Source organism: Metopolophium dirhodum, chromosome 3 (assembly GCF_019925205.1).
Source record: "Metopolophium dirhodum isolate CAU chromosome 3, ASM1992520v1, whole genome shotgun sequence".
In the NCBI taxonomy this organism is placed as follows: domain Eukaryota; kingdom Metazoa; phylum Arthropoda; class Insecta; order Hemiptera; family Aphididae; genus Metopolophium; species Metopolophium dirhodum.
Window position 1 is genome coordinate 39,427,908 of NC_083562.1, and position 13,901 is coordinate 39,441,808.

A 13,901-nucleotide genomic window follows, 5' to 3' on the forward strand; every position below is an offset into this window, starting at 1 on the left:
GCAGGCGGACTTGCTTGCGTATTGTATATTTAATTTGAAATACAAAGCAGTTGGTTTCAAAAGTTGAAATGTCATTAAATTTGTTTCAAACTAAATATTTACAGTGACTATATTATGTTTTAAGACTTCTCTGTGCTTTCTGTCTAGTTACGATTTACGAAATAGATTAATAATTGGGCGTGGTAGATTCAATCCAATTCAACTATTATATTATTTTATTGAATTAAAAATTATATAAGCTTGATGCCTGGTAGATTAACCCATAATCACAAGTAAGGCGATTCAGACTAACCCTAATACGTAGAATAATTATTTACTATTTGCACAATATACGACAATACATTGAAGCAAAGGAAACTTTTCTTGGAAAATGGTTACCTAAACTTTAATGATGTTGTGGCCAAAAGACATTTTTCCAAGTATCTGCTGTCGTAATATATAACATCATAATGTCTTTTAGAATCAATACCATTTTTTTTTCTATTTTAAGTATGACGTGATGTGCTACGCAGGTAAATTCAAGCCCAGCAGACGGGAAAAAAAGGTTGACACGACCCTTCTTATAGGTCATGTATATTTGTAATAAAATATAGGTAGTATCCAATTTTTTTTTTTATAAATAATAAAGAAATAAAGAACTATAAAATAGTTAGTAGTTATAATAATTATAAGCAGTTTCAATGTATCATTAAAAATCATTTAGCATTTCCAATAGAATCTAAATAAGGTCGATTCATAATACATTAACAACCTAAACAAATTGGTAGAACCGATTTTTAATTTAGTTTTTTTTTTTTACTGTTCGAGTAATATTTTTATAAATGTATGCTTCGTTGTTTTTGAATTCATTGTATTTCTGTGTAAAATCACACAGAAACTAATTTTTTAATTACTATTCAGTGTAACTAGATGCAATTACGAAATTATATCGATCAAAAATATTACATAATTAATCCGAGCCGTGTTATACAATACTTCGTTGTTTTGGCTTAAAAATGAAATTGGGTTAAGTTTAAAATGTACCTTTTTATAATCGCCCGTGATACCCACTATACACTCAGTATACCATACAATTGGCATCATCCATGTCCAGTTCTGGACCATATAATAGAAGAATTAAGTTCCGGAAACCATAAATATTAACCATCAAATTAATAACAAAAAAAAAAAATTAATGGGCTGAAATGGGCTGAATCATATTAAAATAATAGTAAAATGCGTTGATAATAAGTCAATACTCAATTTCATCCACACATTTTCTGTATTTGAAATAAATTATTTTTATGAACAATAACAGGCATATTATGATGTTTAAATAACAAATAAAGCAAACAAATGAATGCATTGCAGTATATTATAATATATACCATTAACAACATGCATATCTTTTTTGTTAATGAGGTCAACACTTTTTGTTCATATATTAAATAATATAATTAATTATTATATAACGTAATGTTTTAAATAATATTAAAATAAATTTTAACGATTTTTGAAATTATTAAATTATGTTTGTATATTAATTATACAAATTGTATGATGATTGTCCTTGCCCAAACGTTAGATTAGTAAATTGTATGTAAATATCAACTAGTAATGAAAATACCAATGCAGATAATATGTAACCCAGTTGAATAAACTGTATAATATTATCTTAATAATATGTAAAAATGAACAGAGTTTTAAGTAGGTAATCGGTATAATATGTTACGTAACTACTAAACTACACAAAATAGGAAACTTCCGACTATTTTATACATAACGTTAGTATAAATACACTTCACATTTTTTTGGCCATATTTTAAAGCAGTTTTTATTATATTATCTATTAAGGGGATCGAAAAGACAATTTTTAAGGAGTTCGAAACAGGCTTTTTTTGTATTGCATGCATGAGGAGATTGGGAAAAGTGGACTGACCGATTTCAAATAGACATAATAACGAATCCAAATCAGTTTTAAAAACTATTATCGCATAATAAGTACTCTTACTCTACAACATGAGGTTCTTCCTAAGTGTAGAGAAACTTCTAGTAATATTTCTCACATATTATATACTATTATATTTTTTAGTTACTAGAAATAAATAAATAAATTACTAGGTCGATCTACTATGATAGAAGAAAGACTGGTATGTTTTGGCTAAAATAACTGTCCCCACCATCGATCTCCTTAAGAAAACTATTTATTTACAACTACATTGGTGGCTGTTATAAAATTGTTTTATAAGTTTTTGAAAAATTAAAATGTACCCTATTAAATAAATTTTTTTAACGCCATTAAACGTATACAATATCTAGGTACATTTTAATGTTTTAAAAACTTATGAAACAATTTTAAAACAGCCAACAATGTAGTTGTAAATAAATAGTTTTCTTAAGGGGGTCATTATATGATTATATTAAATTAAATAGGTGAAGAGTACATTAGAGCCAAAAGGTGATAAAAATAATATATTGCTTATTATACGATTGTCGAATATCGTAATCATACCAAGACCTTTTTTTCGTAAATCTAACTTTCAACTTCGCAGTTACACGTGCACGAATTTCAGTGTACCTATATTTATATATTATGATGGCTAAGAGACAACTACGGCTACTTTATTATTTTCATTTGTGCGCTTTTCACGTTTTTTGGCGACAACAGGTATTTTGCCTGATTATATTTATACTCACAAAAATATCTATAAATAATAAGAGAGGGAAAAAAATGTAAGATTGTTTTTATTCTATTTTCCAAAACGATGGTTCCCATTCGAAAAGGATATTGGATTCGCCAGTTTCGTTTTGGTCCCGTGACCAATCTATTTTGTTGTCGGAAAAGAATGGGGAAAAACATTGAGGTTAGAACCAATGTACCATTGACATCTCCGAGAAAAAAATATTGTCGAAAAAAAATTCATAGGTAGCGTTTTTACGGGCGTTACGCCATGTGTCCGGGTGTGTATCATAAGTTTTACGCAACCCGTCGCCGCACCGCCACGCCACGCCACGCCGCCACGAATGAGCACCGAACTGAAACGTCTTAAAAACGGAATTTTAAAGGCTTGTTTTGATGCGGTTACTTTTTTTCTATCTAATAATTTATTTATTTTTTATAACGATCGGTAAAATTCAATTACGCAACATCTATTTCATAAGTGAATCAAAAGTGTTTTGGTTGTTGTTTTTTTTCTGCAGTTCACTTTATTATCCTCCGGCAGCGTTTCGAAATGAAAAATCTAATAATTTTGCTCACTGTGTGACTTACGCTATTGGTGGAAAGAGGGGATAGGGTGGTTGAGAGCGTTTTTCAGTCGAATAAACAAGTCTCCGGGTGTCAAAAAGGAAATGTTCTATGTATAATGTATATGTATATATAAATACGTAGATATATAAGTATATAACTTATATGCGTGCGTGGGTGGGTGCGTGTACGTATATTATATAAAAGGAATCAATTGACTAGTGAAAATGTGAAATAATCAATATAAATACGCGTCAAATAACAACAAAAAAAAGATTCAATCACGTATAATATTCTATAAACGAAAAAAATACACTTCAAATTTCCCACAAAAATCTCCTTTAATATATCTGCGAAGACAACTAATAAAGTATTTATTGAGTACGCGCATTTTTAAGGTGAAATTAATTTTCATACGTACGTTTTATTTTATATTTGTGTTTACAAAGTTGTTGTCCTAAAAAAAAAGATCCTAGTCCGGTTCGGTCAACTTGTTTAGCGCTATAAGTCACTCGATAGCTTTAATCAGTCCTATGTGCGTGGGTAGATATAATATTATGGTTATAACCGTATAGGTAGGTATATTGTCAACTACGGAAGTCGATATTACATCCGTAGGTATTTAAATTAGCATTTTAATATGAAAAACTATTAGGTACTCTCCGTACCCAGGAATACCAACGTGCACAACCCGCGTAGTATTTCTAAAACATACTATGTTCGAATGAAACATTGAAAAAAAACTTTTTCGACAGATTTAAAGAAACCTACCCTTCGATACAAGAAATACAGCAATATATATATAAGAATTTTTAATTTAATTTTGAAAAAAAAAATAATAATAACTCTCTAAATAGGTTTAAACCTAACCAACTTTTACATATTGTATGGTGATTGGACGGGTATACAAACATTTCTATTTTCTGTTTAACATAATATGCCGAATCATATGAATATTATTTTTTTATGAACCGAATAAAATAAAATATGCGATCCACGACCGGGAAAATCGGACTTTCCGATGAAAAGCCGTTGTGGGGGAACAGTTATACATTTCTACGAAGTTGCCAGACTTTAAATTGAAAACCAAAAACCCACCACAGCGTAAGTATAATAAGTATAATAATGTATATAGGGGAATTATTGTATATTATATTATATAATATTATGTTCATTAAGTCTTAACCTACTCATCATTCATGTCTCCCACGCGTACAAGTTATGTCGATTATCATCCTATAGTATGCTTTGTATTGTTACATTATATTTATATACTTTTATTTGATATAATTTTTTAACCATACATATTATTTTATTTTGTTTCCTTATACTATGGTACAGTTCAAAACATGGGACTTTATAAGTCTCATTCGGACGAACATTTACGAATAGGATGAGCATGGGTTTGGTTTGGCTCATTTAAACTCGCAGTTCTCGGTGAATTGAAGCTTAGACGATTTCGTTTAATTTTCTAACCAGAAGACATCGGTTTCCCGTCCAACAATAGCTGTACCTACCTACATTCCTACTTAGCAGTCGTAACAACCGCTGGTTCGCGTATTGTTCGTATTTATAATTATTGCAAACCGACAATTTTGATATTGTCTCTGAAAACTTTCACATTTCGCGTGTGAACACCGCATCAAGATAAATATTTTAATATTATCATTATGATAATATAATATTATTAAATCATTACATTATTGTTGTTTTTGTCGTCGTTCAGAAAATCGAACGTGTCCGCAATTTTATTTATAGCATAATTTAATATATTCCTTCTCGGCGTCACAAGTATAACGTGTATTATAGAGGTATATGATATATAAGTATATAATTATTGTCGCACACATTACGGGATATTCATGTAGTAACGCAACATACAAATTCACATACACACGCCGCGAGAATAACACGAGCTTCCGCGTGGCAAAACAATAATAATATTATCATATCATTGTTATATTATATAATAAAATATTATAAAATTTACGATGGAAGTCGTCGTCGTCGAACGTAATGCATAAATATATTGTTTACCTGATATCGGGACCCTGAGCCTGACACTGTCCGCGTTCCGTATCCTGTACAAGGACAAGGCCACAACGTGGGGGCACCAGAATATGTCTTTCGTGTCGCAGCTGCATGTCACCGACGTTATCTTGCACCTGTACATGAACAGAGAAAGAAAAAATATCCATTAAATCAAATCAAACAAAGAAACGTTGTTAAATTCGCAATCGAAATTGTTGCGTAACAGAAAAAGAATAACACTGTCCACAATACCTGTATATATACCGCTCGGAGGAGTAAAAGGAGAATACGAGGTTTTCTCTCAACTTTTATAGTAGAGGAATTCGACAGAGTGAGATGATGATAATAATATAATTAATAAATGATTATTATTGGTTTTCAATAAAAAAAAATGTTTTTAAGTTTTTTTTTGTAAAATACTTTTGCACATAATAGTTGGCTTGTTGAAGTTTTAAAAATTATTTTCCTCGATAGACTTCGGGTAAAATAGTTGTACCTTGAAAATAGAATGTTCCGAACACATGCAAAACGCGTATTTATTTATGTGTATATATTATGTATAATAATATATTATACGCATTTAATAAACGACACACGGTGAAAATACAAAATGGTAAATCAACGTAATACGTGTAATACGAGCGAATACCTATAACATGCGCGCGCATTGCCGCACTGCGCACGCTTATTTTAAATTGAGTTTGAGTTCGAAACGATTGCGCTACGCGAAAATAATTAAAATTCAACTGCATGACGATGCTGATCAAAAAGATGCGTTTCAAACACAACACGAACGGACGCGGTGATCTACTACCAAACCCCACCTAGGGTTGGGTTTTGTCAGGTAGGTTAGGTTTATATGTTGTTATATAATATTTAAGTATCATCGACGAGAAAGAAAAAAAATCTATTTAGACGCAAATAACAAAACGATGGACCATAACGTCGAGCGTTTGAAAAAAAAAAATAAACGTGCCGAGGACGACGTAGGTAATTTTTTTTTTTTGCAACCATTCGGACCCTGCAGTGTCATAATAATATAATATAATATAGAGTTGTATTAAATGACGTTAATATTATATAATACGAACACGAGAGTAACATTGTACGTGACATTACACGGATGTACACAATATATTGTACGCGCGTCGTTCCCCTATATCCTTTTTGTTTTCGTAATCATGAAACGGATACATTTCTGAGCGGCAAACCTATCTGAGTGTATAATAATATAATAATATATTATAATTTATAATTTAAAAGTAGGCGTAGACAATAAAAATCAAAAAAAAATATATATATAATATTATTTTAAGTACAGGATATATTTTTAACCACAACCGACGATTGTATATACACGATGACGTTATAATATGATAAATACTAAATAGTATAATATAATTTTACATGATATACCTAATTAGGTACACGCATATATTATAATAATTTTGATATTGGGTCGTGTTCTAAAATATTTACTATGTGTCTGTGTATACTGAGTATTTTTTACCTGTCAAAGCTGACCGACACTTTGTGTGTTTTGTTCTCTTGGTCGGGATGGTTGTACGACGGTGATCCGGGTCTCTGGTTCCACACCACACCGCTCAGATGGAATCCTATAACACGACAAACGCACACTTGTTAGTCGCCTATTATACAACAATATTAAAAAGTATAAAGAATAAAAATATTATAAATCGTATATTGCAACCACGCCGCCGGGGGGAGGAGGGTGTCGCGGAAATGTGCAATTTCAAACCGTATAGAGATTTGCACGATACCGATATACGATACGAGACGCACCACAGCGCTGTAAAACACGAAATAACAATGATAATACATACAGTAAACGTACGCAAGCGTACGACGACGCGAAAAATCCTCTTTAAGCACATTACAATATATATTATATAGAAACTGTGCGTATACAATACGTAAATAATATATCGTATTATATATATATATATATATATATTGTAATAATACTTATACGCACGCGATTCTCACATGCATTTGTCTGGGGGATTTGTGACGTGCAGGGGACCCAGGAGGACTATTGATCCGGCATTGTAAATTATTCGGAACTCGGCAATAAAAGCAAAAGAAAGGAGACGGGGACATTAAATTTTCAACGTTTGTTTTAGGGCTTTAATAAAAACGAGGTGCGGCTTTATTACTTGGATTATAAAACAATACAAAGATTGACACCGACGGATTTCCAAAGCCATTTTTTTCCTTTCTTTTTACCATACCATTGCAGGGCTGTTGTATATATACAATGTACTTTACCACGCGGCACGACCCGAGGAATTTTGGAGAACCGACAGTTTACTGAAAGAGCAAATGAAAAATGACTGCGTTGTTAATCAATACATAAAAGTTTTTTTGTATATATGTATATAAAAGAAAACATTATATTATATGGAGCCGTATCCACGCCCAACAGAGTCAGATCTGTGGCAGTTCGGGGGATGAGTAGGGGAGAGGGGTTTCTATCGCTGAGGTGCAGTTCAAAGGAAAAACTATAATACGTGACCCTACAATACTACCTAAGCATTGTATACACATAATTTATATTAGGAGGCCGAGGTCTGATTTCCGCTCTCTTCGTTGTTGCAAGGAGTGATGGAATTTTCAACATAAAACCACCACTGGCATATACGAACGGTAATTATATATTTCATATTAATATAATATTATGTACATACAAGAAACGATTTACAACGGTTCATGTTTGGTATAAATATACGACAGAGGTCCTGGTAACGACGCACACGTGCGCTGGAGTTCGAAAAGTCCCCGACCGAGAAATACCTCCCCCCCACGGGCCTTCCGATCAATCCACATTCAACCACCCCTATACACTGCAACTGCCGTGACATTTGCGTCCTCCGCCGCCGGTCGAGACCACGTGCGGTGCACGAGTAATGATAACACCACGTACACGAAATACGGCCCGGAGATCTCGTCGGCGGACGGCCTTGACGCGTGCGTGTCGTGCGTGCGGCACCGGCAACGCAGCATCCCACACGCGGTGGAATGACAACGCGTCCGGTATAGATCGTCGCGCGACCGTGTACGTTTATTTATATTTTATTATATCAGACGTGTGAGCGGCGCGCACGCGCACGCACACGTATTGTCGTAACAACACGACACGTACGTGTGCGTATATGATATTAATATTATATACGGCAAAAAAAATTATAAGTGAAAAAAAAACAACAAAAGTGACGTCATTATTGTCGTGTCGGCTGCGGCGGCGGCGGACAGGTTCAGTGGCCGTGTTGCCGTGTCAAGGCCATCGTACCCCAGTCCACCCGACCACCGCCCGCCCACCCACCAACAGACCGTCGTCGTCATCCACTGCCGCGGCCGCTACTGCACCGCCGCTGCACCCGCGACCGACGACGACGACGCCACCGTCATGTTTTTATATACACGGTACACACATACAATAATAATAATATACACATTTATAATAGCGTAAAAGAGTTATGGACGAGTACAACCGGCAACGTTGCATCACCGCCGAGGAATACGGCGAGGTGGTATTTTACACACACACACACACATGTGGTCTCGACCGCGGTCGACATGGACCGTGAAAGGAATCGGGACACGGAAAACAACAAAAATCGATAAATATATACGAAAAAAATGAATTCCGACGGGTTTACCATTCTTGTTTTTTGGTGTTTGGACCCGAAAAATCCTTTTTGTGAACCTACGAAAAACATGCGTAACCGAACAGACATGATGATAATGAAATTATGTGCGTCGGCGCACAGCAGCGATGTCGCTGTGGGGACACGGAGCGATGACGAATAATAATCGTTTTTTTTTTTTTTTTTAAGTATTCAGTAATAATAGTAATAACGATGGAAAAAAAGACACCGACCGTGCACACGCGTTTTCGGTGCGTATTGATCTCTAGTCCGAGGGGCGGTGCGATACTTTACACACCACCGTCGCCACCGCCGCGCTATTGCCAGCAGGCACTTATGGGACTCTCCGGCCGCAGCGCCGCAAACGCACACACACACACACACACATCTGGGTACAGTTTTTTTTCGTATAATTTGTTTTACAATATAGATAATTTGAAAAAAAAATAAATATTTTTCTTTTCGTCAAACGTCGAATGCGCGAGACGTTATATAATATATTAATATCGTTTAGCTCTCATATAGCCCGCGTGGAATATAATATTATAACCTGCAGCTATATAGTTAGGTCAGGTGTACTGTTAACTCGGTTATAGCACAGACGATCGTCCGAAAGACTATGTGCGCATAGGTCACGGAGATATTTTAACACACGCAGCCACGCAGCCACGGAGTATATAATATACGATGAATGGGCCGAAATACGCGAGAGGGGCGATGGTATATATATACATAGAGGCACGTAAATAGTATTGTAGACACCGTAGTATGTATTCTATATATGTATAGTATATGTATAGTATATATATATATATATATATATATATATATATATACATACTATACAGTGGTGTATTTATATATACGCACACACACACAAGAGTGAATGAAAACCGTGTCAAGGTGAGTGCGGTGGAGGCGGTGGAGGGGAAGCATGGTCCGTATTACGGCGAGGTCATGCGATCCGAAGCGGAGAGAAGAGTAGGCGGCGGCGAGGGGGGAACGCGCCGTCGAACGTTGCCTGATGGGAGGGTGTGGAGAGCGCGGGGTTAGCGTAGTAAAAGTCGACGGTTTGTTGTTTTCGTTCTCTTCCGCGCGGCGGCGGTCTTTCGCCGTCTCTCTTTCCGTTTCCGGAAAACACGCGTACTTCCCCTTCCATTCCACCTCCACCGACCCACAGCACCGCGAACATTCGTCCTAGCCGATGATCGTCAGCTGACTGCTGCACCCTCCCCTACATCGTCGTATATATATATATACACGTGTAAATATGCTGTTTGTGTATAATATAAATACGGAGAAAACTCTGAAAACAACGGTAAAATTAGCGGAATCCAACTGCAACACGCGCGATTGCACCGCGGGAGACGGCCAACACGAAGATGCAGTAGGAAACACAACACGGTGTCGTCACAATATTGTATTACATTACGTACGTTCGGTCCTCGAGAGTTTGCGTTTTTTTTACTATTCTACCGACTACGCGGTATATATACACGTGTAGTTGTCGTCGTGTATAAATAAGGGGCGCCGCAACGTTCTAAACCACGGACTTTGCCAAACACACACCACGTACATATTATACGCACAGAGACTTTGGCCCCGACGACTACGATTAAGTACACGATAATACGCGGCGCGCGTTCTCCGAAAACACCTAACGCCACAGCCGCGCACCTATCCGCGCCGCGGAGTGCCAAATTTTGAGTTCTTATCTGGGAACGCGCACTCCTGGAGCTGCCAAACTTCGAAATCGTATTGCCAAACGACGATGTGACCCTCTCTCTATATACTGCCTCCGACTCAGTGCCCCTTCCTCCCCATCTGGCCACTTTTCAATAATAATCCTTGCCAGCGTTTTCTGGCCAAAATCATCCAAGCCCTCACCTCCCCGTTAGCCCACTACACCATACCCACCACTGCAGCGGCCGCCCTGGGCCAGGCCGGTCCGCATGTACGTTTTTAAACGGAAACCTCGGATATTCGGGCCAACAACGCCCGATGCCAAATATTCACAAAGTATGTCTGGAATAGGAGCCAAAAAGCTTTAAATATACGACGGTTCCGTTTGTTTTTGATCGGGAGACTTTTTGAAGGATGTGGCACGCTCGAAACGAAACTCGCCCGAAGACCTTACGACCCCCTTTCCCACCAAATTTTGTTTGCACGGTGACCCGCGGAGAAGTGCGACTACTCGTAACTCGAAAAAACACATGTATTACATATATAATATTATATAATTGTATTGGGTGTTAAATCGAGGCCACTACGACGAGTGTGTTCACACATCATGTATAAACACAAGTGTGCGTTTATTTTTGGGAAAAAACTTTTTAATTATTATTGTCGTTATATAACAACATATCGCTATGGCTGAACTAATTGCTCGTTTTTGAATGCCGTAAGTTATAACGTACTTAGTATTAGATATAGTGTTTGACTTCCAAGCACAATAGATAAACACATGCGCAGAATAATAATGCGAATTAAAGTCTTATATTATACAGAAGATGGACGATGCGAACCGGTGCGGAACGCGTTTATTTGGTAGCATCAGATAAAAAAACAACATGGCGGCCGATAAGGATTTTTAATGACCGTTGAATTTGCAAGCCGAGCCAATATTTTAAGACTGCCAAGACATATCATTCATTTTTTGGCCGAATTTCCAGCTCCGATAGCGCGGGGGCCGCGTGCAGGGGTTATAACAGCCAATATGGTTGTCTTTCGTGTGTATGCGAGACAACTAGCGTGTAATCGGATGGTAGGTTTAGAATATATACAAGGAAATAATATCACGGAACAATTTACACCGCAAACCTTTGAAACCATACTCGATAGTTATTTGTATGCATATTAGACAAACGCATATTCGCTTCGGAACGTGGTTTTTCTTTGTTTGCGTTGCAACGTGAAAATCGAGGAACTATATAAGTATACGAAATAAAATTCAAATAATTATAACGTATAGATGGGTAATGGGTTATACAGCGGTAATTTAACGCATTTTTAAATGAAATAAAATCGTATGAACATCATACAATGTTGCGGTATGAGAAGATGCTCGTTTTGATTGTGCGCGTAACACTGCAGAGTTCTTAAAATATTTCCGGACAGTGTAATTGATACATTAGTAACGCCAAAAAGAAAGTCGTAACGTACTGGGGTACAAATAATAGGTATACTGTGAATTGTCGTACCTACAATACAAAGCCACCATATATACACATAATAATATATATTATAGTACTATGATGTAGGTACATACGTGACAAATAAAACGAGTTTTTCTTATATTCTTATTTTACATTATATATTATCATAATATAATTTTCCGTTTCGTGGTGATTAAAAATTAATTTCGCTAAAATTCTGCAATAGTCGTTTCGAATATGAGGATAGGAAATATGGCGGAGAAACGCGTGTTTAGCAAATCGCAATTTAACAATTAACAGCACATTACAAATGGCGAACATAGCGTGTAGGTACCTACAAAAAATAAACTGTTTTCCACCGGAACAATATTAACACCAAAAACTTCGTCTTAACATCGATTTTGCACTTAGTGTGTGCGGTTTCAAGACGATTCAATATGTACGCAAGCGGAACGGCTGTCGCACACAGTCGTCGTATCGAAAAACTCTCGACCAAAAAAACGGTGGGGCTGTATACGGCGCGGCATCCAAACGATATTATTTATATCGTTCATAATCAACGGCCACCAATCGATAGACGGACACGCGCTTAGGATATAATATATTATTATTATTATTATAACAATAATGCCGTACGGAGCCAAGAGACCTATGACCGAGCACGTATGGGGCTCGCTCGGCGAGGGGACGAACCGTATGAATATCGTTGTTATTTTTAATATATATATATTGTTATTACAAATAAATTAATATAAAACGAGAGTGGTGGTGATGGAGTTAGTAATATATATATATATATATGTATGTATTATAGGAACGAGAACAAAAAAATAATAATATATTATATTGTCCTATACAGTATTTTTTTTTCTTTCGCTCAGTATAAATAATAACGAACAAACGACACACAACACGTGTGCCCAACACCCCCTACCCCGCCCGCACACACACATATACAAATAGTAATAAAAAAAGGTACCTCCAGCCCCCACCACGAGCACAGCACATAGTATAATAATATGATGATGACTAGAGGCCGAACGCAGCGCCGGCGATATTGTGTGTTCGGCGGCGCGCGCGATCGGCGACCGGAGAGTTCGATAAGGGTTGTGTGGATAACTTTGTGTTCGGCGTCGAGCGGGAGGGGCGGGAGGGAGGCGATAAATTAGAAATGACTATTAGGCCACGGGGAGGAAATTTACATGAAAATCGCTGGCGAGCCGCCGCGCGTCCACGTGTGCATTCGGCACGGATCGATGTGCGTTGCGCGCGCGTGTGTGCGTGAGCATATAAGCCGCGCGAGCTAGCCAACAGGGGATGAATCACCGTCGCCGAGCGCGCGGCCTGCGGACGACAGACACGACACGTCCACCGCCGCTCTGTGCGTTTTTTATGTATATATACATAATGCGCGTGTACTTTGGTACGCCGGGGGGGGGGAAGCGGCGTACGGACAGAATGGGAAAACTGATAGTTGGGGGTGTGGGGGGAAGCAGAAAAAAATCCCCTACAAACGGATAGTCGTTTAGCGAGAGAGGTCGTTGAACGCACGCGCCAAATATTGGCCGCCGCCGACCGAAATGTCAGTTGTTCCTCCTGTGTAATATACACGCGAGAGGCGACTCGGTGTCGAGGCGACGCGGCTGTATATTTTTCGCGGTCACGTGACACGGAAACGTACGCGACGGACGACGACGACCGCCGCGCCGCCCCGCTACGTAGAATGTGGCTGCGACGTCGTCATCTCTTCTTCTTTTCTCTCACTATATAATATTATAATTAATACTGTGACATTAAATATTATATTACATTATAATATAT

At 37.3% G+C, this 13,901-nt stretch overlaps 1 protein-coding gene across 1 annotated transcript in view; it reads right to left on the minus strand.

Annotated features, from left to right (window-relative positions):
* Positions 1 to 13,901, minus strand: part of LOC132941993 (zinc finger SWIM domain-containing protein 5-like) — a 60,069-nt gene that overhangs the window by 29,917 nt on the left and 16,251 nt on the right. The window contains exons 2-3 of the mRNA XM_061010274.1: positions 6,768 to 6,873; positions 5,264 to 5,391 (exon numbers count right to left, since the gene is read on the minus strand). Of these exons, the coding sequence (XP_060866257.1) occupies positions 5,264 to 5,391; positions 6,768 to 6,873 (234 nt within the window). The remainder of the gene's footprint in view (positions 1 to 5,263; positions 5,392 to 6,767; positions 6,874 to 13,901) is intronic.